The sequence below is a fragment of the Protopterus annectens genome, chromosome 2.part1 (assembly GCF_019279795.1).
Source record: "Protopterus annectens isolate FY-2018-M chromosome 2.part1, PAN1.0, whole genome shotgun sequence".
NCBI classification, from domain to species: domain Eukaryota; kingdom Metazoa; phylum Chordata; order Ceratodontiformes; family Protopteridae; genus Protopterus; species Protopterus annectens.
Genome location: NC_056729.1, coordinates 74,297,119 through 74,324,375, shown reverse-complemented (window position 1 = coordinate 74,324,375; position 27,257 = coordinate 74,297,119). Strand labels below are relative to the sequence as shown.

At 39.7% G+C, this 27,257-nt stretch overlaps 1 protein-coding gene across 1 annotated transcript in view; it reads left to right on the top strand.

Annotated features, from left to right (window-relative positions):
* The first annotated feature begins 3,001 nt into the window (after positions 1–3,001).
* LOC122794825 (RNA-binding protein 25-like) overlaps positions 3,002–27,257 on the top strand; it is a 121,066-nt gene continuing 96,810 nt past the window's right edge. The window contains exons 1-2 of the mRNA XM_044063430.1: positions 3,002–3,229; positions 6,352–6,450. Of these exons, the coding sequence (XP_043919365.1) occupies positions 3,002–3,229; positions 6,352–6,450 (327 nt within the window). The remainder of the gene's footprint in view (positions 3,230–6,351; positions 6,451–27,257) is intronic.

Genomic DNA, 27,257 nt, shown 5'->3' with positions numbered 1-27,257 from the left:
GAGTGGGTTGGTAAGTGTGTGAAAACTTTGTATTTTCTATCCTATTCTCTACCTTGTATCTTTATTTTCCTCCCAGCATCTGAATCAGACAAAAAAAAAAAATCTTCCTTTACTTACCTTTTTCTATAGAGTGCTGTGTGTATTTGGGTCTGGTACAGGGATGGCAGAAGCCCCTAAAGCAGGCTTCAGAAAATGCACAGTGTGTGTTCATAAGCTCACCCCAGCAGATGGCCACAGTCTGTGCATGGTATGCTTGGGAGGACCACCTCAAGTCCCCTGTCCTATTTGCACTGGGTTCAACCCCAAAGCACTTAAGGACAGGCGGAACAAGCTTATCGTTAAATGCCTGCTTCCCTCTTCAGGGACAACAGTTCCTTCTTCCCCCACAGGGGGAGCAGTGGCTCCTGCATCTTCTTCCTCTTCCCTGGCCTCTGGGACTCATACACCCGCCAAGAGGTCCATGGAAGGGGATAAGTCCAAAAAAGACCCGTCTTGCAAGTGGTCCCCGACCGCTTGTCGCAGGTGGGTCTGCCACCCAAAGTGAGGCCTCCTACTAGGCCTGGTTCCCTCGGCTATGTTCACCTAGGTTTCCCCCCCGAGCCTGAGGAAACCTGTAGCTGGCCCATGGCTAGATCTTCCCTCCACTGGCTTTCCCATCCAGTTTCAGTGGCGTCATCCCACTCCACCCGGAGCCTCAGTGAAGCAGAGATGGACAAGATGATTCAGAGGTTTATCTGCACACAGATCCAGATGGGGGTCTTGCCGGCACCCTCTCCCTCTGGAGGGGGTTCCTTGCAACCTTTTTTATGACAGATAACTCCTTCTCCAATCCGACCGGCAGTTTCTGAGTTTTTGGATCAGAGGACCCCCGGGGTCAAGCGGTCAGCACCGACGGTACCATGTACCTCAATGCCGGCTGTCGCCTTGAGTTTTTGGATCCGACTGGGTCAGATCCGAACTCTTGGAGCTATAGCCTCAGGGTCGGATCCGAGGGGGTGCTCTCTGCTCTGAGTGCTACAGAGTGGAGCATCCCATTCCGGGATCTTGGCTCCTGGAGGCTCAGTTTCAACTCCTATGTCGGGTCGGGGGGAATGGCCCTTGTTAGTACTTCCCAGGAGGTTCATTCCCCCTCAGTATTTGATGTGGTGGAGAGGGTTCTCACAGGGTTGAAACCTCTCACCATCTTGTCCTCGGACTCTGTCCAGACCCCCTTGGCTCAGAGTGTGGTTCTGACCATCTTGCCATCTCTGGGACAGCCAATGATCGCAATGCCCCAGGAAATTTCAGCGATGGAACAGCAAGAGGTTTGTGAGTCCTCCCCATAGAGCCCCCCTGAGGAGGTGCCTTGCAAACAAACGTAAGAGGAGGCACTTGGACTCTCTCCCAGAGTCTCTCACTGAAGACATGGACTTGGAGGAAGGAGAAAGTTCCCCATGGTCACCCCCAAGGAAGTCCCATTTAGAGACATCATGGAGCTCCTGTGCCAGAGGGGGGAGGTGGTCTCCCCCAAAACCGACCTCAGATGAGTCTGTGTTCCTGCAGGCATTCGGTTCGGGCCCATCTACCACTTGGGTGTCCCCTCCTGCGGATCCTTTAGTGGATCTCATAACATCTAGGGCATGGAAGGAGCCGGCACCACAGAGTCCTTTCCCAAGCACCCTGACAAAGTCTTGAGACCCCCCTTTGATAGGACACATTCGAACAAGGGGTCACTGGTAGATGCAATGATGGTGGTGGGCGCCACTAAGAAGGAGCTTATGCAGGAGAGCTCCATGGTTCAGACCCCTGATCGTGAATCGAGGGCGATGGACCATTTTGGGAAGCGAGTATATGCTTCAGCGATCTTCTCTTTGAGGGCGCTGAACTATATGGCACATGTCATTCAACTTCAGAGAGATCTTATGAAAGAAATCATGGAGTCAACCCCAGAGTCCATGTTGACGGAGTACAAGAAGACGTTCTCCACCCGAATGGCCACTCTCAAAGCAGTTGCCAATATGTGACTGCTCTCTCATGCCACAGAGGGAGTCGCAAGGGAGACCAGGATAGGCGTTGCTATGAGGCATCATGCCTGGTTCCAGTTGTGTCAGTTTCCAGAGCCCTTCAATGCAACTTTCACCAGTGCCCCGTATGATGCTTTTTTTTGGGAAATCGGTGAAAGAGACACTAGTCCAGAGTGAGAAGGACAGGAAGACACCGGCTGCCATTGGGATCTGCTTCTCATCTCCTCAAAGATCCTTTTCCAGGAATCATTGAGGAATGAAGATGATGTGGTTCCGGAAGTCTCAGGTGTTTTCCTGGGATGCTCAGGATTTTCCTTCCCCCAGAGGCAGAGGGAGTTACGACAGATGCCACCCTAGAGGCAGAGGGGGGTCCTAGGAATTTCAGGTCCTGAGAACCTTTCTCAGAAAAGCATGTGCAGCAGCCCTGAAGGGTTGTTGCCTGACTGCTCATCTCTGGAGGCAGTTGGAGGTCATCTGTCACTGCACCCAAAAGCATGGGAGTCCATTACAACAGATCATTGGGTGTTGTGAATCATATCCAGAGGATATTTCATTCCATTCAAGGAACCTCTCCATCCGAGCAAGCTCCTCCCAAGCATCCCACCCTCGCAACGGGAGGAAGCAGCACTAGAAGTAAGAAAACTGCTGAAGAGATGAGTCATCCAACCGGTCCCCTAGACCATTCCGGATCCAGTGTTTATTCCAGATTGTTTTTAGTGCCAAAGAAAATGGGGGACCTCAGACCAGTTTTGGATCTGTCCACACTGAACCTGTTAGTAGCCAAGGCGAAGTTCTGGATGGTGACTCTTCAATCTATCCTGCCCTTTCTGCAGGCCAAAGATTGGATGTGCTCGATTGATCTCCAAGATGCATATTATCACATCAAGATGGACAGGTGCTCCCGGAGGTTTCTTTGCTTCTGTCTGGGAGCCAATCATTATCAGTTAAGAGCCCTCCCCTTTGGTCTCACCACAGCTCCCAGGGTGTTTACCAAGGCGATGGCGGTTGTAGCAGCTCACCTGAGGCTTCAGGGTATTCATGTCTTTCTTTACCTCAACCAGTGGCTCTTTGCTGCCCCTTTAGAGCATCTACTCTGCCAAGCAAGGGATTACTTCATTAGGCTAGCAAACAGTCTGGGCATTGCCATCAATCTGAACAAATCTTCACTGGCCCCGGTCCAGATTCTGGACTTTATCGGGGCTCGGCTGGACACTACTCAAATGAGGGTATTCCTCACATCAGACAGGATACGCAGTCTAAGATTGTGTTGCACATTCTTCATTCACAGATACCTACAGCCGAAGCAGTCCTAAGGACGTTGGGCTCCATGGAAGCCATGATCAGTCTCCTGCTGATGGCTCTTCTTCATATGAGAGTGCTTCAGTGGACACTTGCGGTCCAGTTGTCCCTGTTAGATCTTCCTCTGTCCTTTCCTATGAGAATCTCAAGAGTATGCAAGGACTCCCTTTGGTGGTGGATTTGATCCCTGAATCTCCTCAACCTCCTTTCACCCTGCATTTCCCAAACCCACAGTGATCATGGATGCCTCCCAGCTGGGGTGGGGTGAGGGACTGCTCAGGAAGGACAGTCCAAGGCATGTAGTCCCCTTCCGAGACCAGTTTGCATATCAACATACTCGAGATGAGAGCAGTTCTTCTGGCGTTGCAGGCCTTTCATGCTTATCTTCCTCTAGGGACGAGTGCTCTTCAGACAGACAATATGTCAGTGGTCTGGTACATCAACAAACAAGGGGGAACCAGATTTTTCTAAGGTGGGGTCGTCCTTGCTACAATCTCTTCGCATCTCCTCCCAACGTGAAATGCAGCGAGTTTTTCACTCTGAACCCCCTGCAATGGGAAGCCCCCAGAGATGCACTGGTGCATTCTTGGCCTCCTGGTCTCCTTTATGCTTATCCTCCGCTTACTCTCATGTCAAAGTTTCTTCAGAAAGCTCGAAGGCTGGGGAGCACTGTGATCCTCATCACCCTAGTCTGGCCTCATCAGGTTTGGTTTCCCTTACTGTGGTCTCATCTTGTAGTTCCTCCACGGACATTGGATCCAGTTCCGGATCTTCTTTCTCATCCTCAGGGATCCCTCACCCAGATCTGGACAATCTGAAGCACACAGCTTGGCTGCTCCAGATCCCATGATTGTTAGGACTCCCAGATTGTCATCTCCTGTTAAGTCCATTTTGGTAGCGGCTCCCAAATCTTCTACCAGAAAGATGCATCATAGTAAATGGAAACCTTTCTCCATATGGGCCACTCAGCAGGCCTTGGATCCCTTTACTGCACCTCTTTTGGTTGTCTTAGATTTTTTGGTGAGTATTTTTCATCAGGGTGCCAGTTCCTCTACAGTTAAAGTCCAACTGACAGCTATTTCTAATTTCCATGTGGGGGTGAATGTCTTCCTTGGCTTCTTCCAAACTTTGTAAGACTTTCCTTAAAGGTGCCTTTCTTCTTAGACCCCCGGTTAAGGACCCTATGCCTCTGTGGGATCTTACTTTAGTGTTACAGGCATTAGTCTCTGCACCCTTTGAACCTGCAGCTTCAGTTGATTTGCAATTTTTAACCTAGAAAACTGCTTCTTGGTTGCCATTACCTCAGCCAAAAGAGTGTCAGAGCTTCAGGGTCTCTGTATCAAAATGACTTGCATGATCTTTCACAAAGACAGAGTGTTGCTTCGCACTAATCCATCTTGCTTTCCTAAGGTATCCTTGGAAGCAAATATTAATCAGACTATCAGTTTACCAGTTTTTTTCCTTATCTTCCAAAACAAAGGAGAATACAAGCTGCATCTGCTTGATGTTTATAGGCAATTGAGAATTTACTTGCACAGGACGAAACCCTCATGTAAATTGGATCAGCTGTTCGTGTCTTATTCTCAACCCTTCTTAGGCAAGCCAGTTTCCAAGGTAACTGTTGCTCGCTGGATTTCCCAATGCACTGTTCGAGCCTATGCTGTGAAAGGCATGTCTCTTCCAGGACAAGTAAAGGTGCATTCTACTCTATCTATGGCTACGTCAGCTGCCTTCTGGTCTATGGTGTCTCTAGACAATATCTGTTCGGCAGCCACTTGGTCTCCATCTCATACCTTTATTTCACATTACAAGCTGGATTTTGTGTCTAGGAGCAGAGCATCCTTTGGCTTTGCGGTGCTCCAAAACATCCTTCCATGAGGGCCACCCAGGATATTTTGGTAGCTGGGCACTCTGTCCACAGGTTGAAGACCAAATGAAATAAACTACTTCAGATAAAGTAGTTATGTACTCACCGTAGCGTTTCATCTGAGTAGTTGTACTTCATTTGACTTCAACCTTCCCCCTGCAGTCTTTATATACCTTTGTGTAACTTGTGAGGTCCTTGGCTCAGTCTAGGCCCGGGAGTTGGTAATGACTCATGATTATGATAAGGTGCTGTTGGGTCGGGTGTTTGATACTACTTAGGCAGCAAACGCAATCTGAAGGGAGAAAGGAGACAGGGGGGCATTATGGGTAAGGGGAGGAGCTCGGATACATAGCTGGAAAATGCGGCCGTATGAGATTCGATGTGGACCTAGACCCACAGGTTAAAGACAAATGAAGTACAATTACTCACATGGAACATTGTGGTGAGTACATAACTTCTTTTTATACAAACTATAAACCCAAACATTCTTTACTGGGCTTTTATTAATCATTACAGTAAACTCTGAGTTAACCGGAACTCAAGCAACCGGCAAAAAAAATCAAACAAATACAGTACAATTTTCATGTGTTGCACTTTCTGTTTTCCCCCACAGAAACATACCTTATGTTTTTAGAGTTTTAAAAAGGAAGACAGGAATAAATCCCCTCTCTCCCCAATGTGAGAACAAGTCAAACCAAACAAATAATATAGGGTACAGTATTAGTCAGGCAGATTTTTAATAGTAACTTTCAAGCAACCAGAAACTATAGTTATCCGGCATCTACCAATCCCCATGGGTGCCGGTAAACTGAGAGTTTACTGTACTTAGTATTTTAAGTAAAAGTTACGTAAAAAAAGGAAAAAGACAACACAACCTCCAGTAAGTATATTTGGAGAGTTAGATTTGTCTTTACTCCAGTTGCACTCTTACAACCTAATACAGTCATGTTCAAGCACCAATTGTATTGTTTTGAGCAAATATTAAGTTTATACTGTGAAGCTTTTTTTGGCTTTCTTTCCTAACACAAATCCTGTCATCCTCTTTCATCATGCATTTCTTTCTTTAACACCATTATTAAATTATCATTTAAGACATAGGCAAACATACATTAATATGAAAAAAACAAACCATATTAACTTGATTATAATTGCTTATATTGTATATCATATGTGTTTTTTTAGGTATACATTCATTTAATCGATGGATATATTACCAACCCACACAATGTTGAAAGCAATGGCTCAAGATCTCATATGTGCAAATTTGTAATTGGCAAACAGGTAGATAACCGAATGCCGGTGCAAATTCATAATTGTAATGTTCGACATCATAAATGAGTCATCAACGTAGGTCGCACAATTTAAACATCTTGTATATTGCTCAGAACGCATAGCGTAATAGCGATACATTGAAATAATTGGGATTGTACATTCTATTGAACAACCAACAGCTCTGTGTGGAATTATTATAAAAGTTCAGGTATGTACTAGCTGGACAGCAGTGTTTGATATTGTGGTACATGTGTGGCTGCTTTGTTCGAAAGCAGTGATCTAAAAAGCTAATAATTTAATATGTATTCACAGATGGCTGAAGAGGATAATGTGATTTACAATCCAGGTGTCATTGGTAATAGGTACACCACTGAGAAGAATCAAAAGGGACGTGACATGTTATTTATTGAGGGTTATCAATACTATTTAGAGAAGTCTGTTGGCACTAAGCACTAATGGTGTTGTACTCGTAAAAGTAGAGACAAGTGTAAAGGACACTGTATAACTGAGTTAAATATAGATGGTCATTCCTTGTATAAAAGTAGTGCGCACTTTCATGGACCTGACCCAGTACAATCAGAAGGATGTCAGGTTCGTGATCATATCAGAAAAAGAGCGCATTCTTCCATCGAGGATCCCTGTAAGATTATATCAGAGGTATTAGCGAGTACGTCTACAGCAGTTGTTAATGAGTTGCCTAACAGCAAAGCATTACAGGAAAATGTGACTAGGATAAGGCATAGGCAGAAAGTTTCAATGTTCAAAGATCTGCAGTCCCTAAAGGACCTCCATACTGATATGCTACCTATAAAAAATGGCAGCTTCCTAATAGAACATATTGTTGACAATGGTGAATGTGTTCAGACTGGTCATTACAACACCTGATAATTTAAATATTTTGTGTGCATCTGAGTTTCTTCTAGTTGACGGCACCTTCCCAGTAAATACTAGGGAGTGTCGGCAAGTATACACCATCCACGGCCCATTAGATTTCCCAGTATCAAAGAAAATAGTACCACTGGTATATGGTATACTACCCTGTAAAAGTGAGGAATGCTATAAGCAGTTATGGGCAATGGTATTGGATTTATGTATGAAACAGCCTGGGGCTTAAACCACGTATGGTGATGTCAGACTTTGAAAGGGGTGCTGTGAATGCTATACAGGATAAATTACCCAATACCATTACAAAGGGATGCTGGTTTCATTTCTGCCAGATTATCTGGCGCCAAATACAGCATCTGCACTTAGTGAAGGAATTTGGCACTAATGTTACATTTGCAAGTCTGTGTAAACAAATACCAGCACTTGCATTTGTCAACCCCACATATATTAGTGAAACCTTTGCAGACATTGAAAGGGATTTCCCGGAAATTGGCCAGCAATTATGCATATTTTTTAAAGAAAATTACTTCCTTGGCGACCTAGGCGATACAGTGTGAGAGGTGTCACTGCTGAAAGGCATCCACCCTTGTTTGAAATACCATTCTGGAACCAATATGACACCAGTAGTCTGGGATATCCATGTACATACAATGCTGTGGAAGGGTGGCATAGGCGCTTGAGGAGTCTGATGGGTAAGCAAAGGTTGTTTCTGTTAGATGTGTTACATGCAATCCGGCTGGAACAGAATCATGTGGAAGATCTCAAGAGTAGATGTATGTCTGGTTTGCCAGGAACTCCTAAGCATTGAAGGTTAGATGTCAAAGAGCGTGCATTTCAAAACCTTGAGAAACGGGACGAGATGAGTTCACGGGGGTTTGTGACCTTGTAAGCTTAACATTGCTCCTTTTAAGGTGGTTGCGTAATAAACTTTGTGCTTTAAGATGTGTTGTCACTACGCACGGGTGTTTGGTATTGCAGATTGTTCACTCCAGGGGATATTGCAAGATGTGTTGCACCAACTTCACAATGACATATATGTAAAAAAAAAAAAAATGGACATGTTGAAGGAACACTATGTCTGTGCGGACAGTTCTACGTCTCTTGCAAAGCAGCTGTTCCACAATACTGGTCATTTATTATGTCTGTGACAGTGAATATTTGTTTCCCTATGTGCGGTACTGTTGAAAAGTGGTTATTTGACAAATATCGAATTCGACATGTCCGTTATGTGCATTTCAACATTTTTCATGTTCGCACAACGGTGTTTCAACATTTAAGTTCAGCAAAACCACTATTCGCTTAATATTTGTTCGGCTAAATGAATGTATACTGTTTTTTTTTTTTTTTTTTTTTAACTGTCATCAGTTCAACATTACTCAGTTTCTGCCTTTATGTAAACCTCTCTTCTCATCCTGAATATTATTTTGCATGTATCATTCCCACAATTTCTTTTTATTTCTATGTAATTTGCACCTTCCTTTTTTCTAAAGATCCCACTTCCAGTTCTTTACAGTATTCAGTACTTCAAATACAGTTGGTTTATGCTTTTGACTTCCATTTTCTAGTAATTGCTTTATTGGCAGACACCAGAATTAAGCTTAACAAGGCCTTACTATGTCTGGGCTATTCAGATCGTGTGTCCCATCTGAGTAGAGTCATTTTCTTAGTTCCACCCAATTTACTTACCCATTACTTTTTTACAGAGTACTTCAAAGGGATTTTTTTTTAATCTGCCAACTCATTACACTCCCAAAATATATGTTTCCAGTTACCTTTATTCCCCATCACACCTCAAACATTTAACATCTACCTGAGGAAAAAACTTTGAAGTCTATTCTATTTTGGGTATAAAAATACCTGTGTAAACACTTCAAAGCAAAAATCCTAATCCTTCCAGGTTTTTTAATGCTTAGGAGCCATACATATGTCCTCCTATTGTTCCCCTGTAAATTGGTTATCCAATTTCTCTTCCCAAATTTTCCAGCATTCTCTGATTGTTATTGTGAAAGATTTATTGCCCTACTAATTATCCTTTTTAACAGTAGCTTATGTTTTAGATTTAACTAAAAATTCTACCAGGATAGGTCTTTCACTTAGAATTCCCCTATCCCTTTCTCTTTGCCTATACTTTGGATATCAATCCCTCATAGGGAAGGCGGTTTCCAGCCTGCAGTCCAAATGTTTTCTTTGCCTCATCCGATTCTGTTACCTTTCCATCTCTAGTTATTTTCTCCAAATACTTTGCTTCCTTTGACAGTTTTCTCCAGTAAATTCCAGCCCCCTCTTGCCTATTCTCTGTACCCCCACTTGCAATCTTCCCTATCAGCAAAATCTCCTTTCTCCAGTCTCATATTGGCTTAATTCTAAGAATGCTTTCTGCAAATTTATGAATATAATATTCTGTCTGGGTATTATTATTTTCCTTTAGTATCTACATTCATAATCCCACTCTCTCCTTATTTCTTAAATTTCCCCTCTGCTTCATGATTATGCCTTTCTACTTTGAATTATAACTTTCTGCTTTTGTTATGCATATGAGCCTTAATTGTGTAGCTGTAAAATATTCCTTCAAATCAAGCAATCCTAAACCATCTTTTTCTGTTGGAAGGATCGACTCATCCCACTTAACTGTTGCCCTCTTCAGCTCCTAGGTAAATTCCTTCAACTGTTTATTAATTATTGTCCATAACTTCTCCTCTGGTTGATAAAAATATGCCTGAGCTGTATATAAAAACTAAAGGGAGTAAAAACATTTTCACTGCTTGCTTCTTTCTATCCATATCTACAAACTGGTACTTCCAGTTTCTCAGTTTTTGTATTCTCTCTTGTTTAGTCTCTTCCCATATATCCTTACCTTTCATAACAGAAGCCTTTTTAATCCATGCACTTAAATACTTCACCTTATCGTATTCACTTAATATTTATATTGCTGAACCATTTCATGTGTAGGTGCATAATTTACAGCTATATCCTTTGTATTATCGCCATTAATTTTGTAGCCCAAAAAGATGTGAAACTGTCTCAAAATGTTCCTCAACAGTGAGATGTCATTTTTTGGATTTATCAGGTAAAAAATGGTATAATCTGCATAAAGAGCAAACCTTTGTTGATTACCATACCAATTATATCCTTTAATTTCTGAGTCCCTCATTTTCTTTGCCAGTAGTTCTAAAAATGAGGCAAATAAAGGGGCAAGAGAATACCCCTGCCTGGTTCCTCTGTTTGACACAACTTATCAAAGAGGAACACTCCCCCTTTAATTCTTGCCTACAATCCATATATCCTCCTAATTAATCTTATTATATCAGGGAATACAAATGCTTTAATTATACCACTCATAAAATCCCACCTTACTCTGTCAGATGCTTTCTGCGCATCAAGACCCACCAACAACAGTGATATTTTCTTACTTTCTGCTTCCATCTGGATCATCATTGTTGTATTACTGATGGCAAATGTTTGCCTCCCTTCTAGAAAAGCACAATAACCCATATCTATCAATGTTGGCAACACATTTGCTATTCTTTTAATTCATGTAGATGTAAACACTTCATATTCATGGTTTAAAATTGAAAGAGGTGTATATGAAGCTAGGTCTGATAGGTCTTTGCCATCTTTGGGTAATACAGCCACCACAGCTTTCTTCCAATATGTTGGTGCTTCCCCTCCTTTTAAAATAATGTTAAAAAAAATTGCATATCTTTATCACTTTCTCCCTTCTAACTTCCAGATTTCTGCATGAATATCATCTGTTCCTGGATAACTTTCTGCAAATTGATTACATATAACTTTTTTATCTCATCTCGTCCTGTCTTAACTGTTAATTGCTTAGGCTTATCTACTTCTAACCTTGGCATAATTAAGTATTCCAGCAATATTTCCAAATTTTCCAAAACATCTCTAATACCTCTACAGGATCTCTGGTTATTTTTCTTGTTATAGGCTTCCTAAGTTTGGTGACAACCCTGTCCACTTTCTGTTACCCAAGTTGTTGTACTAATAGGTTTTGTGCTCTTTAGTAATCAAAAAATAGTTGCTCAACAGAAAGCTTTGTAAACTTGTGCATATTATTCAGATACTCCCTTGCTGTCTCTTCAGCCCACTGCAGTTGTGTCTGTTTTGTTCTGTGAAATTACCCTTATTCTGCATTACCTTAACCTTTGTCATCACCTCTAAGTAATCCTTATTACTCCTTAAGCATATCTGTTTCTCTTTTATTTTTTATCTATTTTTAAACACCATTTTCATTTTATTCTACTACTCACTAGCTATAACTTCTGAAGAAATAGCCGTATTCCCTAATAACTCTTTAATTATTTCTACTGTCATTCCTTAAATACCTTTCTTTTTAACAGGTATGCGGGAAAGTGCCAGTGTCTCATTTTCACTTCATCACCCTGTATTTTTTGTTAGTTTTTATTGGTGCGTGATCTGAAACAGTTATTGGATGTGTATCAATGTTTTCAATTAAATGCACATGTTCCTATGAAATATTATTTCTGTCTAGTCCGGCCCAGTTATTAGTCTTTGGGGAATAATAAGTAAATTCTCTGAGTTTCCTACTACTGAATTCACATCTTCCATGCCAAATATTTTCAAACATTTCTTCAGAAATCCACCATCTTTTGTTATACTTTCCCTTCTAGGCCCACCAGATACATCCCGACTGTTGTAAATAAAATTCTAGTCCCCACGTATAATTAATATTCCCAGCTGAATGGTGACCGTCTCTCCCAAAAGTTTCTTAAATTCCACAGTAGCAGTTTCAAGAGGAATATAAATACCTGCCAGCGTAATCCTGTATCCTTTGCAATAGCCCCTTACTACAGCAAATGTACAATTATTATCATTTTTCCTCTTCTATCTCTATCTGAGCTCCTCTAGCAGTTAGTATAAGTACTCCCCTTTTCCTTTGTCCCTGATATTTTTTAAACAAGAAACACCTGTAGTAAATTATCAGTTATGACAAAAGCAATCATATATTTAAATAAATGAAAACAAACCATAATGACATATTTTCAGTTACAAATATTATGTACCACATATAGTCTTCTGTACAGTTATTGTCAATTGAACATTACATAGCTCATTCAATTCCTACCTTCCCTTAAACTTCACTCCTCCAAAACATTGTTCTGCATGTATAGTTTCCATAATTCCCGTTTTGGTTTTGTAATTTGTTCATACCCTTTTCTAAAGATCCCCCTTCCAGTTATTTTTTCATCTCTTATTATACTCACCACTTCTAGTATGATTGGTTTAGACTTTGATTTCTATTTTCTAGTAATTGCTTTTTTTGGCTGCCACCATACTTAAACTCAGCAAGAAAACACTTGCAATGCAGAAACTGGAAAAACTGTCACAGAAACTCAACGAAATAAACCAAGACTCTGGTGATCAAATCCAATAAGCATAGGAAAAATACGGACACCAAGATTAGTGCTTTCATTCACTTTATTCCACATGAACTTCTATTTTTCCTACGCTTATTGGATTTGACCACCACAGTCTTGGTTTATTTCGTTAAACTCAGCAAGGCCTTACTATGTCTAGGGAATTCTGGTTCGGTACCACAGCTCAAAAGCTAATTTCCTTAGTTATACCAATTCACTTGTGCAATATTTCTGACAGAGTAGTCTGCAGGAAATTGTTAAGTTTGTTAGTTCATTACACTCCCGAAAAATATGTTCCCAATTACCTCTTTCTTTCCCATAACACATACAACATTTGCAGTCTAACTGAGGAAAAAAATTCTTTGGAGTTTGCTTGGAGTAGAAAAGTGCTTATGCAAAGACTCGCAAGCAAAAATCCTAAATCATCCACAATTTATGGTATGTTTGGGACCGCCGCATATATCCTCCCATTGTTTAATTGTGAATTGTGTATCCAGTCTGTTTTCCCAATCCTTTTTAACGTCCTGTGATTGATTCCTATAGTTATCATGCAGTATTTTGTATGCCCTACTAATTATCCATTTTTAGCAGCAGTTTCTGTTCTAGATTCTACTAAAACTTCTACCACTGCTGGTCTTTCACTTAGGATCCCACTATTCCTTTCCCTTTGTCTGTACTCTGATCTCAATCTCTAATAAGGAAGGCAATCTCTAGTCTGCAATCCAAATGTATACTTGACATCTTCCTGTACTGTTACCTTTCCCACTCTAATTATTTGCTGTGAATACCTTGGTACCTTTGCTATCTTTCTCCAGACGCCTGTTGCTTGTTCTGTGTATCCCTAATTGAAGTCACTGCTATCGGCAGAATCTCCTTTTTCTATTCTTGTGTTCGCTTATTTCTTAGAATACTTTCTGCTACTTTATGAATGTAATATTCTGTATGGTTATTGTTGTACTCCTTAAGGATCTGCATCCAATATCCCAGTCTCTGTTTATGTCTTCAGCTTTCCCCGTCTTTCATCATCATCATCATCCCTTTCCACTTTGAATTATAGCTTTCTGCTTGTGCCATGTGTAGGAGCCTTAAATGTGTAGCTCAGAAATACCCCTTCAAATAAGGTAATCCCAGATCACCTTGTCCTATTAGAATGATCACCCTATCTCCCTTGACTCTTGCACTGTTCCCCTCCAAGATAAAATCCTTCAGCTCTTATGTTATCTACAACTTCTCCTGTAGTTGATAAATGTATGCCTGATCTGTGTACAAAACTAAAGGGACTGAACACATTGTCACTGCTTGTATCTTGCTACCTATATCCATAAAACAGACCTCCCAATTTCTTGGTTTTTGTATTACCATTTATTTAGCCTCTTCCCACATATCCTTAGCTGCCACAGTAGAATCCTTTTTACCCATACTCCTAAGTACTTCATTTTTTCATGTCTCCAAAAAATATGGGAATTGCTGAATCAGTTCATGTGTGGATACATAGTTTACAGCTATTGTCGTTGCTTTATCTTCATTAATGTATCCCAAAAAGACTTGAAACTGTCTGAGAATGTTCCAGAACACTGAAATGTCCTTTTCTGGTTTTATCCAGTACAAAATAATATCCGCAAATAAAACCAACTTTTTTTTTTCAAATGTGTCTCCGGCAGCATTGCTATTTGCACTCTGCATTTCTTAATATAATTCAATATTCTTTCATTTTTGTCTATATTTGTAAGACTATTTTGTTCCAAGAAAACAGGGATAGATTAACCATTATGATAAAAAGTTATTGTTCCCACCTCTTATACTTGACAGTTATTTTTGAGTGTGCATTTCCAACTATTGTGTTGCATGCAAGCAGTAATGACTGACAAGCTGATATTTTATACAGTTGTAGTTCATTTGTTGGCATTTTCTGCAGTTTTTTTTAAAAAAAAAAAAAAAAAAAAAAAAGTCTGTTCTTCTCTTTAGAATAGTGTACTATTTGTGAATATATATAATGTCTCAGGCTCCCAGGCCGGGCTTCAAGAAATGCACTAAATGTAATTTTAATGAAAGGCTTAATAAAACTATCAAACCACCGTATTTGATTTTTCACAAAGTTTCTTGTCTTCTCCATTGGAACCTATGTCACATTTTTCAAGACTTTTTGTTTTGGTGAAAACCCTCAAATAAAAAAAAAAACTAAATACTTTTTCTGAACACCCCCATAACAAGTCACCTTAGAATTAATTCAAACAACTATGCACATCTTCAAAACTGAAGTTTAACCCTCCTGATAGGAATAATTGCCCCAAATTAACAGCTGCATCTACATGCATTACTTAACCTAAAATTAAGATTACTCATGCCAAAGCACATGTTACAGGCTCTGCCCTACTTACACTGATCGGTGTCTCTTCTTTCCTTACCCCATGTTCCCCTCTCATACATTAAAAATAACTGGAATGCTTTGAGTACATTTATTTTTAGCCTTAAGAAAAAGTGCCCTGGCTATCTTTAAAACTACATTATATACTTTTTAAACTGCATTAAAATATTAAGGCTGCTATGGAAGCTTCTATCTCTTACTCACTTTCATTAATTTCAAACTTTATTTCTCACCAAACTTCTTGCCCTTGTACCTTTAAATTTTACATTTCCCTTAGCAAAAAAAATGCTCAGAACTGTCAGCATTAATTGCTCGCACCTGTAGACAGCTTGGTTACATGGAAACATACCCAGGAATGAAAAAAATGCTAGCAACTCTGCAGGTGCATGAAGAAGTCTTTGTCAATTACACTCAGCACAGAACAGAATGTTTAACTGCCTTCGGTTGCAGAATTCTTCACTCTTACTGAACATTTGCTAGTGGAAAAAAACCCAGCTAATATCACTGTATATGCAAGAAAATTAGCACTTCTCATGGCTTTTGTCATTCTGTGTTGTTTTCAAGGCTACTTGCTTACAAAACACTTGTTTATTGAATAAGAAAAATACATTAATCCAGATATTCACCTTTGCAAACATGAGAAAACATTTTATCTCTTCATATAATGCAGTCAGTGCTCTTTTACATTCCCCCCATTTTAGTAGCCTGAGATGTCAGCATATTAACTTAAACTTGCTTTTGCCCAGCCTTTCTTTTCTTATTACATTGTAAAGCTTATGCTTCTTACAACTAAAAGAAGTACTTGTTTCTTTAGTATCTTTATCACATACAACAGTAACTGAAATGACTCCCCCACCCTCATATTTAACATACCTCTGACTACATACTACATAAAATTGCTTTACTATGTAGCATGCAATTTATATCATGAAATGTTTATATAAATACTTTTAAGAACAAAAATTGTTTTACTTACAGTAACTTTTTTTCCATTTTGACCTTCTAAACATTAGTGACATAAAGTGGGTGCATATGCCTTGCAGACCATCCACGAGTTTCGTAAAAACAACAAAAATCCAGTCCTTATCAGCCACATTTTCTTGCAAAGCCATATTTCACAAATGTGATTGATGCTTTATAATCTCACACTTGTTCACTAATATAAGTGCTGCTGGTCTTCTTAGTGTTCATCTCGGTCTCCCAACACTAAACTCTGTTTCATGTCCAAGGTACTCCTGATTATTCTAGTCAACTTCTTTGTGTTTTTTCTGTCTGTAATGCATTTTCCCTTGGAACATTGGAAAAGGTTTCACTGGCAAAGTGTCTCTGAATTTTATTGTCAGAAGAATAAGAAGCAAAGTACCCTTTTGTTTGATAGCTCATTTCTTCTTGGATAAACTTTTGTATTTCCTCCTTAGCCTGTTGTGGATCAAAAAGTGTCTTTGATCCTTCAAGAAAAAAGTGTCTTTGATCCTTCAAGAAAAATATTCTGAAAACAGCTGGATAAAGCAGCTTGAATCTCTCACCTGCCTCTTAATATTTCTTAATTACTGGTATAAATTTGCTTCTCTTCTGTCTGGTGTACAGTGAATAATCATTTCCCACAAACACACTGCTGTTTACAATTTAGTACTTTTCCCTTCAGCCACAGTTTTGCCAAGATCAGCTATTTCTGCTGGTATGATTGCATCTTTACTAATACAGGTCTTGGCTGCATTCTCATGTCCAGGTTTGAAGCATACACAAAGAGTGCCCTTTTAGTTAAGTTCATAGGTATATAGTAGGCTAATGACCACCATGATCTTTTTAAGTCTAGCCATGCAGTCCAACTCATTTGTATCCCTATATATCATGTGTGCTTTATTAGGAGGAGTATGTTAATTAGGTTTCTAGAAGTTGTGTGGAGGGAGGGTATGTTACTTTGGGAATTACTATCTGCCTCTGCATATACGAGACATGACAGCCAGACCCAGGGTGACTTTCTGATTTCTCATCCATTGGTCTAGGTTGTACTTAAATATGGCTAAGTATGACCTCTGCGTCTGATGGATAGGAAGTTTGCTCCAGAGCATGGGGATCCTCTGAGGCTCATCCTTGGGTCTAGTGGTTCTGATGATGTTCGTTCTGTGGATGTACAAATGGTCCATCAGAGCTGGATCTAAGGATGTCAGGCATAGATCTCCTCTCAGTAACCTTTAGGAGACAGTGTGTACAGATATGACTTTAAGGTGATCCATATAGGACAATGTGTTTATATCATGGATTCTGCTGGTAAGGAATTTTTGTGGGTATTTCAACTGTTGCATATGTCTGGTCAGGTACATGCCAATGGGGGATTTCTACTCAATGATGGGTCTGAGATGGGCCAATTAAAGTGGCACTATGACTTCCTTGGAGTTGAGTGTCATAGAATGATTTTCTTACTACCTTGGCCACATGTTTGTCAAAGAACTGATTACTGTCTGTGCATATTCCCAGATCTCTGACTAGTGGGTCAGATCTTTGGAGTTTCTTAACGATGGAGTAATTAGGCTGGGTGGCAGTTTTCCCAAAAGGCACTATAATATATTTCTTGACATTGAGTTTTAATCTGTGACTTTGACACCAGTCATTTGTCTGTGTTATATCCTCTTGTAAGATGTTTGTATAGTGATGGCTCAAAATTTTCAGTCATTTGCAAGCTTGGTCAGCAAAGGCCCTTGACAATAGCCCTTTCCTTTGTAAATGCCAAGTAACAGCGGTCTCAGCTGAGAGCCTTGAGGTACCCATCTGGTGACCGTTCTCTTAGTAGAGGTGGTACTACCTATCCTAACTTCCTGGGTTCTGTCTGGGAGCCAGTTGGCAATCCATAGAGTTAGGTATGGGATTGTGCCCAGTTTGGTGAGTTTGTCAGCTATACTTGAGTATGGTAATGTATCAAACACGTTAGTCTGGTCCATATAGGTGGTATGTACTGTCTTCCCCTCATCTATTGTCTTAATGGTCTTCTCAAAGAAGTCCGCCACATTTAGTAAGCATGACCTTCCCTTGACAAAGCCAAACTGGGTTGGGTCCAGTGTGTGAAGGTTGCCTGTCTCTGTCTGTTGATCATTTCCATTGTAATTTGTTCCATGGCTTTGCATATTGGAGTAGTCCGACTACGTATGTACTTTCCAGGGTCTGTTGATGGTCCACCCTTGTGAAGTGGAATAACAATCGCAGTCCTCCATTCTCATGGTACAAAACCTGTTTTGAGGCTATAGTTGAAAAGTCACTCATTTGGCATTGTTAGGTCATGTTTCAAGCTATTTAGGAGGCATCCCGGGATATTGTTGGATCTCAGTGAGGCTGTGCTTTTGGTCTTAGAGAGCACTGTCAAGGACCTGCTCCCCATTAATATTTGAGAGGATTATGCTAGTAGGTATTTCTTGGGGAGGAAGGCAGGGGGAATGGGGGGTGAAGTTAGAGCTGAATTTGTCAGCCAGCAAATTCGCTATGCAACTGTGCTCAGTGAAGGTGGCACCATTGACCACCAGTTCAGTACACTGCTGTGTGCTGACTTTGAGGTTTTGGACATAACTATAAAAGACCTTGTGGTTGTTTTTAGTCTGAGACTATCTTGACCTGGTAACTGATCTTGTTGAACTTAATTAGATCTCTTCATTTCCTGTTTAGTTTAATGTGAGCACTCCTATTATTATAGGAGTTATTCTTCCTGATTTTAGCCATGATTTGTTTTAATTCTGTTGCGTAGATTATTAAAGCTAGAATTCTACTAGTGGGATTTGTTTTTAGTTTTTTTTTTTTTTACTTCTAGTAGGTACAGCAGCCTCTATACAGCCATTTACATGGTTATACAGGGTCTCTGTAAACTTGGGGTTGGGAGGAGTATTGAATTTTGCTTAACTATTGCTTTATAGGATCTTTGCTTTGGATTAGTCCCTAATTGTTATAGGGTTTGCTGGGGTAACTGAGTTGATTTTTATTTCAAAGGAGATAGTTTTGTGGTTCTACCTCACTTGTGTGGACATGAAATTGGGGGGAGGTGCAGTGGCTTCCCATATTGCTGAGTACCAGGTCCAGTATGTCTGAATTGGTGGATGTGCTCAAAAGCTGGTCAAGGGTATATGTGTGAAGTCCAGAATCATTGTACTTGTGAGTATGAGGCAGTGTATATTTCCCAGCCTATAGAGGGGTAAAGTCTTCCATGCATAGGGTATTTGGTTTAATGTTGCGTGTCTCCAGTAGGTCTAAGTACAGCTTTGGGATTCTAGGGACATGGAGGGTAACCTATAGCTTGCTAGGATATGGTGTGGGACTTTGTCTATGGTAGTTTGCACCCTGATAAAATTCCAAAGCATTGTCCTGTTTAACCAACACCGTTATTATTGTTGCTAATATAGATTGAGACTTCTCCACCTTTTGTCCCTTTTTTGCTGCTGATAGTCTAAATGTGTGGAAGGCACTGAAGCCTTGCACTGCTGGAGTGCATTTTGCATATTTAAACCACGTCTCGGTAATGGCACAGATGCCCATCTTTTCAAAAGTAGGAGAGCTTGTAAGGCATGGAGTTACTTGTTTAGGCTCCTAGTATTGAGCAGTAACATCTTTTAAGTTTCTTTTGGGTTTTATTTGCTGTGTCAATAGGGTTGTCAGTTTGGCATTACCTAAAAAGGGCTGTTAAAAGGTGGGTAAAGTTTTAGCCAGTGTTCTGAAGCCTAGGGGAGGCAGGTTCAGATCAGTAATGGTTCTCTTCATATAGTTCATGGAACTGAATCTTTGGACTATGACAGAATCATACTGGTACAAATCCTGCTGTGAAAAACCAGTCCAGTTGCTTACGTGTGCTTTGACAAAATTAGTACAGTCTGTACCTTCCAGTTTCTCTGGTATAACAAAATCTCAGGTTTTCTCTGTGTGCTCTGTCTAACTCTACCATTTTTGAAGCAGCTTTTTCTTCATTTCAGCCTCTGATTTTTGCAGTTTTATCAGTTCATCTGAATAGCTAGTTTAAGCTTTTCTATTTTATCCAGCCTTTTGTTATTTGAGTTGATATACTCCTTCAATATTTCCTAGCACCTCTGAACACATTTAATTTTATTTTTTCCAGTAAATTATTAAATCAATCTATTTTACCAAAGCTGAAGCTTGAACTGCTTTTTGTGGAAGAGCTGCAGGATTCTTTCCAGTCAGATATTTCTCTTCACCTTTTCTAGTTGACTTTCTTTCAGGTGCTCTAAATATCTTCTTTGCTGGCATCTAGTCAGCATACTTAATAGCTTAGGCATACCTCTCAATTGTACAGATTTTTGCAGAATGTCCAGAGTTTTGCATCATATTTTTGGTCTGTTCCTCATAAAATGTACGATTTTTCTGGAAAATCAGTGAGGTCTGAATTCATTAAGTAATGACAGCCATTTGAGTTTCAGACTTTATATTCTTCAGAAATTGCATGGTAACAGAAGCTGTTTTATTCTAGCAACTTTCTAGGTTTATAAGAACAGTATTTAAAATTTGCCCCTATTTTTGAGGCTTTGTCCCCCCATTATTTTTGACTTTGTCCAGATTTTTTGTACTAAGAGGCTCTATGATACCTAGTAACTGAATTTTATTCAAGCTGGCAGAATAACTAGCTTTTATTTTGCAGTTTCTTTTTTTCATACTGAGAGAGCTGAAGTTAAGCTGTTGATCAATATGCAGCCATATTTGGAAGTCCTCCTTTCATCATGCATTTCTTGATGCTGCTTGGCATTTTGACTGGAGTCCAAATTTCATTCCACCTCATTTTTTGTTAATTCAGAATGCAGAAGATGCTTATCACCACATTCCTGTTCTCAAGATTTCAGACTTTTTTAAAGATTTTCTGTGTCTAGTTTACATTTTCAGTTCTCTTCCTTTCCTTCTGTTTTGTCTGCAGCTCCAAGGGTATTTACAAAGTACCTGGCACTAGTAGAGCTATACCACTAAAGCATTCAATTGCATAAGTGTTTAGCTGATTTGTTTACTTGTTTGTTTGGCATTGATTTACAACAGTACCCCCCCATGTGCAGTACCAAGGTTCACCCAAACCCTGCCCAAGGCCTAGCACATGGTCTTATAATGGTCTTATTTATGGTAAAATATTACTCTTTCACCTCACTTTTTGCAGGGGGGAAGCCCCCTGCATCCCCCGCTACTTAAATATACCAAGTCCGAGATCGCACTACTTTAAGTAAAAGGGTAAACTACGATTAGACAATGAATATTCTTGATATCACTGACAAATCTGCACAGTATGTCAGTCATGCATCATTTGTATAGTACATCACAGCAACTAGCCATTTCAATCACTCTGCGTGAAATGACCAAGGGGGTACTGTTGTAAAACAGCACTGTTTGTTTTACTTTGGTAACCAGTGCCTGAAGGAAAATGTTAATACTGTAGCAATAACTGACAACGTCGGTGTGGTATATTGAAGATTTACCCATGGTTGGTTTAGTTTAATCATGAGAGCAAAGCCAGAGTGATTAAATAAAGCAAACCATGGGTAAATCTTTAATATAACCCACAATGGAGTTGGTTATTGTTATCATACAATGACATTATTTAAGAAAAAAATACTTACTTTTTTTAAATGATGTCTTTGTATAATGCTTCCATGGTGCCTCTCCATATTTTTCCAGTATCCTGAGGCTTTTCTGATGACTGTGCATGCATATGCTTGCATTCCCATGCTTACACAGTACATCAGTGCTGTGCAAAGGAAGTGACGGAGAAAGGAAGATCCCCAATGCCTTTTTTTTTTTTTTTTTTTTATTAAAAAGAAACTGGGAGACTTTTAACATTTGGGAGAGCCAGGACAGAGGAAATAAAAGGATAATCAGGTATGTTTCTTTAATTTTGCAGAATGTACCCGATTATCCTCTAATTTTTCTCTGCACTGTCTCCCTCGTTCATTTGAGGTCTTCTGTTTTGTAAATTTATTAAAAAAAGAAAAAAAGTAAAGTAAAAATTTTATGAGATATACTAATGGAAAAAAGTCTGGGCGACCGGACCTTCTTCCATTGGTAAATTCTCTGATTTACAATGGGCACACTGGTTGGGCTGACCAATCAGAATGCTCCTTTTTGAACATTACTGGCCATTCATTGTATAATAGTTGTTTTTTAATCGGCAGGCATTGTTGAAGTTTTGCTTAATGTTAGCAATTTGGAGTTACTGTATAATGTAAAGATAATCATTTGAACACTGTTTCAACAGCCAAGGCTATGAGCATTATATTCTGCCCAAGGGTATGACAACCAGCCAACTTCCACACCTTAAGGGCACTTTCCATCTGTTGTAACCACTGTACATCTGGAAGTGTGATATGAAACCAGTTAGGGTGTCAAACCTTAAGAACTTTGTTGCAGTCAAAGTGCGCTCTTTCCTGAGGGGTTCAAGTGACTGATGGTTGGCTAGCACTTCACCAGTGCCGGGCAGAAGTGTACCCCATTGGGGAGAATCATTCACTTTATCTCATCAATATTTGTACAGGAAAGTTATTCTCTTCTGTCAGAAATTATTGTTGGAACTAGAACTGATATTTTTAGTGGTTGTCGCTAAAATATTTACCTTTTAAGTTTAGATTTTTAGTCAGGATTTACTGTTGAGAAATTTATTTCAGATGTCTTTTTTTCTGCAAAAATATTTTACATTTTAGTCAGAAACTGTAGTTAGACGTTTTGTGGGTTGCCATTAAAAAATTTTACCTCAAAACTTAAAATTTCTAGTTATGTTGTACCATTGACTCTTCAGGACATCGCTACCTGATTGACAGGCTATTTTTTATTTTGGTAGTGCATGGACCAGGCTTTGGACTCTTCTATTCTTCCATTCCCCGTCTGCAAGCAAAAGAAAGTTGAACTTGAGTCATCTGTCTTCAATCTGGCTTTCTCTTTCCCACAACCGTTGAGTAACTGTGCTGTGACCATTTCAAATAACCTGGACTACTTCATGATTTCTGTCGATTCCCCTTGTGTTGCTCCTTGAGAAGTCAGTAAGGACCAAGAGATGGTCACATCCTCTGTGGCTGTTTGGCTGTCCTCTTCAGGCAAAGGAGAACCTTAGTGTCTGAAGAGGGAGTGGATGATGCTCTACTGCAACGCTGCCCTAAGGAGCTTGATTCCTGGGTAAGGGTCCCATTCTCTAATCAGCCTTTTTTGGGGGGAATATTTCCAGGGAAAGAAAATGGAAAGTTAAGCAGATTTCTTCTACTGTTTAACATTGGGTGGGCAGGGAAGTTTGTTGGGGTTTGCTAAGGGCTTATTTCAAACCTTTCAGTCTTTACATTCTGACTCTTCCCAGTATTTTAAAAGAATGAGATCCCCCCGCTTCTTGCTGTCTATCTCATATTCTTATCCTCAGTCTGAGGGATTGGAATTAGATTTAGATTGTGTTTCCCAAGTGCCTGTGTCACAGGAGGAGTCAGCATTTGAGTAAGTTTTTCTTCAGATCCCCCTAGCAACCCCAGAAGTGTTATCTTTTTCTGTTGCTATAGCCAGAATGAAAGGGCTGTTTCAGTGGGAGCAAAAAGAATTTCCAGAATCCTAGGAAGGACATTATGATGTATTACAGGTAAATTTTCTCAGTACACAACTGTCCTTCTTGTCTCACTAGCACTAGAGGATGCTTTCTTGACAGTCAGCAGTTTGCTTCCCCAAAAGTTTGATAAATTATTTAAGGTTCATCAGACTCGCAAATTTCTCTTCTCAAACCCGAAATCAGATGCTACAGTGATTTCCTTGGCAAAACCATCTTCTACCAAACATCATTTGGCAGCTAACCTTATTCCTTCTGACAAAGATGGGGAAACATTTGATAGACTTGGTAAGAAAGATTATTATTTTTATTTTTCTGCCTTTGTCTTCAGAAGAGTGAATTGTCAGGCTCACATGTCCAAGTTTCTATTGGCTTCTTTTGATAATATGAGAAAGTTAATTGTTGATCTCCCTTCCTTAAAGATGAAGGCATCTCTGAATTTTTAAATATCCCCTAATACTTTCTAGCAAGCCTCTGACATTTGCCACAGAATATCTCAGGGTCTGGGTTTCATGGCCTTTACAAAAATGTCATGATTTCTTTGGCCAGACTTCATATGAGGAAAATCCAGTGATTCCTCGAATCTGTTTGAATCTAACACCTGCACACCCCCCCTGTCATTTTAGATTTCAGTACTGAGGTTTATAAAAAGGGGTTACTTTTTGGTGAATGGACCAGTTATCTCTCAACCCTGTTCTTCCCTTATCCCTTCCTATTCCCTACTCAATCTGTAACCACAGAAGCCTCAGACTTTGCTGTTTCCAAGATGATGAAAGTTCGGAGTCTGTAGAGCAAAACAGGACAGACTGAAAGAAGTAAATATTAAAGAAATTTCTCTTAAGCAACACTTTCAAATCATTAATTTGTCTTTGTCCTTCTACTAGTAATCTCAGACAACATCACAGTGATGTGATACATAAGTAAATAAAGGGAAACAAACACCACCCCATTTTTCAGACTACCTATGGTAGCCTTGGAACTAACAACTCGGCACAATCCATCTTTACATTGCTATTTACATTCTATGACAGTAGAATATTGTTGCAGACCAGCTGAGCAAGACCAGGGCAAACCCCCCCCCCCCACACAACGAATGGAAGTTAAATTTGGTAGTCTTCCAGGAATTTATTCAACTGTGGGGAAACTGTCCAAATGAACTGTTTGCCTCCATTTACAACAGATAGGTAAAGAAATTTTGCACCAGGACTTATTGCACAATGGCCTGAAGATAGATGAATTTTCATTCCCGTTGATGGGATTGTTTCTATGTTCTTTTCCTCTGACAACCAGCATTTTAAAAATTCAGAAGGACACTCTCAGGATAATTGTAGTGACCCCTTTTTGGCTCAGGTAACAGTTCTCTCTTATTTTGAAAATGACCAAGAGTAATTACCATGATCTTCCTCTGAGAATGAACTTACAGAAGTTAGAAGTTGTTTGATGCACCTCAACCTTCAATTGACTGTCTGGATGAGAGAAAATACCTTTTAGATATCTTTTTTTTTTCTGAAGACATGCAGCAGGTATTAAAGTAGGATAAGAAATCTGGTACTAGAATATCATATATGGGCAAGTGGAAAAGATTTTCTAGTGGGTGCCAGTTAAAAACCAGGATCTATTTCAGGCTCAGATGACTCTGGTTGTATTATGTTTGTGTGAGATATCCTCTGACCTTTCTTACTTTTCTATAACGATTCAGCTTTTGCCCATCTCTGCTTGTCTGCCCATAGATTCCTTCTCTTTCTACCCAGCTTCAAGTTACCGTTTTGAAAGGGGATTTGCATTTTCATCAACCTACAAGACAGGTGGCTCCTTCATGGAATCTTAATTTTGCTCTGGAGAGAGTTACACTTTTTTGTTTGAACTTATGAGGATGATTTCAAGTTCTTAACTTTGAAGATGTTTTTGCTCATTGCTTTGACTTGTACAAGGCAAGAATCTAAGCTACAGTCTCTTTTGGCGAGTCAACCTTTTCTCATATTTTACAAGGATATAGAGTAACTTTGAGATCATATCCTTCATTTGTGCCTAAAGTGGTTTCAGAATTTAGTTTGAGGCAGGCTCTTCACCCCCCTGTTTTCTTTTCAGAATAAAAAAGGCAGAAAGAATTATATATCTTCTGAATGTCCACAGGTTATCCATGTACTACATGTCTGGACTAAATCCTACAAGAATTCTGATTAACTGTTTATTCCCTATGAAGGGAAAAACAAGGGACATTTAGTATCAAAACAGATTATTTATAAATGGTTGTTTAATGCTATTGATTTTTTTTGTTGTTATTATCACAATAACAAGTCAGGTCAAGGTAAGGGTGAGGCCCATTCTGCCAGCACTTTGGTTTCTTCTCTGTAGACAATAGCAGTATAGTAGGGGCAGCAACTTGGTCATCTTTGCATACTTTTACATAACAGTACAAATTAGATTATTTTTCTAGGTCAAGAAAAGGCTTTGCTAGGACTCTCCTCTTGGGGCTTCTGAACCCTGACCCTTCCTTGTCCCTTTCTTTCTAAATTCTGAAAGCAATCCATATAGTTCAAGCTACTGCAACAGTGATCTAATGATGAACATAGTATGGTTCTGTAAGTAAACTTAACCTGACAGTAGTTTGAATAGATCTCTGTTGGAATAGGGACACTCTACCGCCATCTCTTGTGTGTGTGTGTGTGTGTGTGTGTGTGTGTGTATATGTGTTTTGCCAGGGTGTGAATTTTTTTACCTCTTTTCTAACATATACCTAACTGGCAGGGCTCTAGCCTCCCTTACTGTGAGACAAGAAAGTTCCAAAGGTTTGGCACCTTAACCACTAGCTTTATACTTCTTTCAATGAGATGTACAGTGGTTAAGGTGTATAGTAGGTGCCTTTAAACTTTTTTTAGCTGTCTGCTTGTCATATCCTTAGTAGGATATAACCTATATAGCTTAGGCTACTACAACCATGGTCTGTTTGAGCATCTACTGTTGTGCTAAGTTTACATGCACAACTTAGCTTTCCTTCTATTCTTTAAATTTGCCTCACTTCCCTTATTTGTTGTCTTGGTGCAGTTCTATGGCATATGCATCTTCTGGAAATAATTAATAGTCTGTGATATTTTTGGCTTTGAAATTTTTTGCATCAAATAATACATTTATTTACACTTGCATCAAGTTAGCTATAGAATTTTGTTTGGCCTAGTTTGTATTTTTGTTAAATGAACTTGTAAATTGTCATGCTGACATGTAATCTGCAGTGAAGATGAACGATGACAATACTACATGTGATAAAACTAATTGAATGCCTCAACTAACATTAACACTGGGGCAGTACAGTAGTTATTATTGCTGTTTCATATCATTTTGTTCTCCAGTTTAGTTCTCGGTTAAGGTGCCACCTGTACAAAGCCTGTATGCTCTCCCTGCGTCTTTCTGGATTTTTGGTTGCATGCTGCAATTCTTCACCACATCACAAAGATGTCATAAGTGAATCTGAGACCTTTTGACTTATCTGTACGTGCCGTCATGTGTTTGTGTGTGTGTGTGTGTGTGTGTGTGTGTGTGTGTGTGTGTGTGTGTGTGTGTGTTCTGTGATATTCTGATGCCCTGTTTAGAATAAACTTCTGTGCATTGTGTCTGCTGAGTGACAGGATGGACTGTA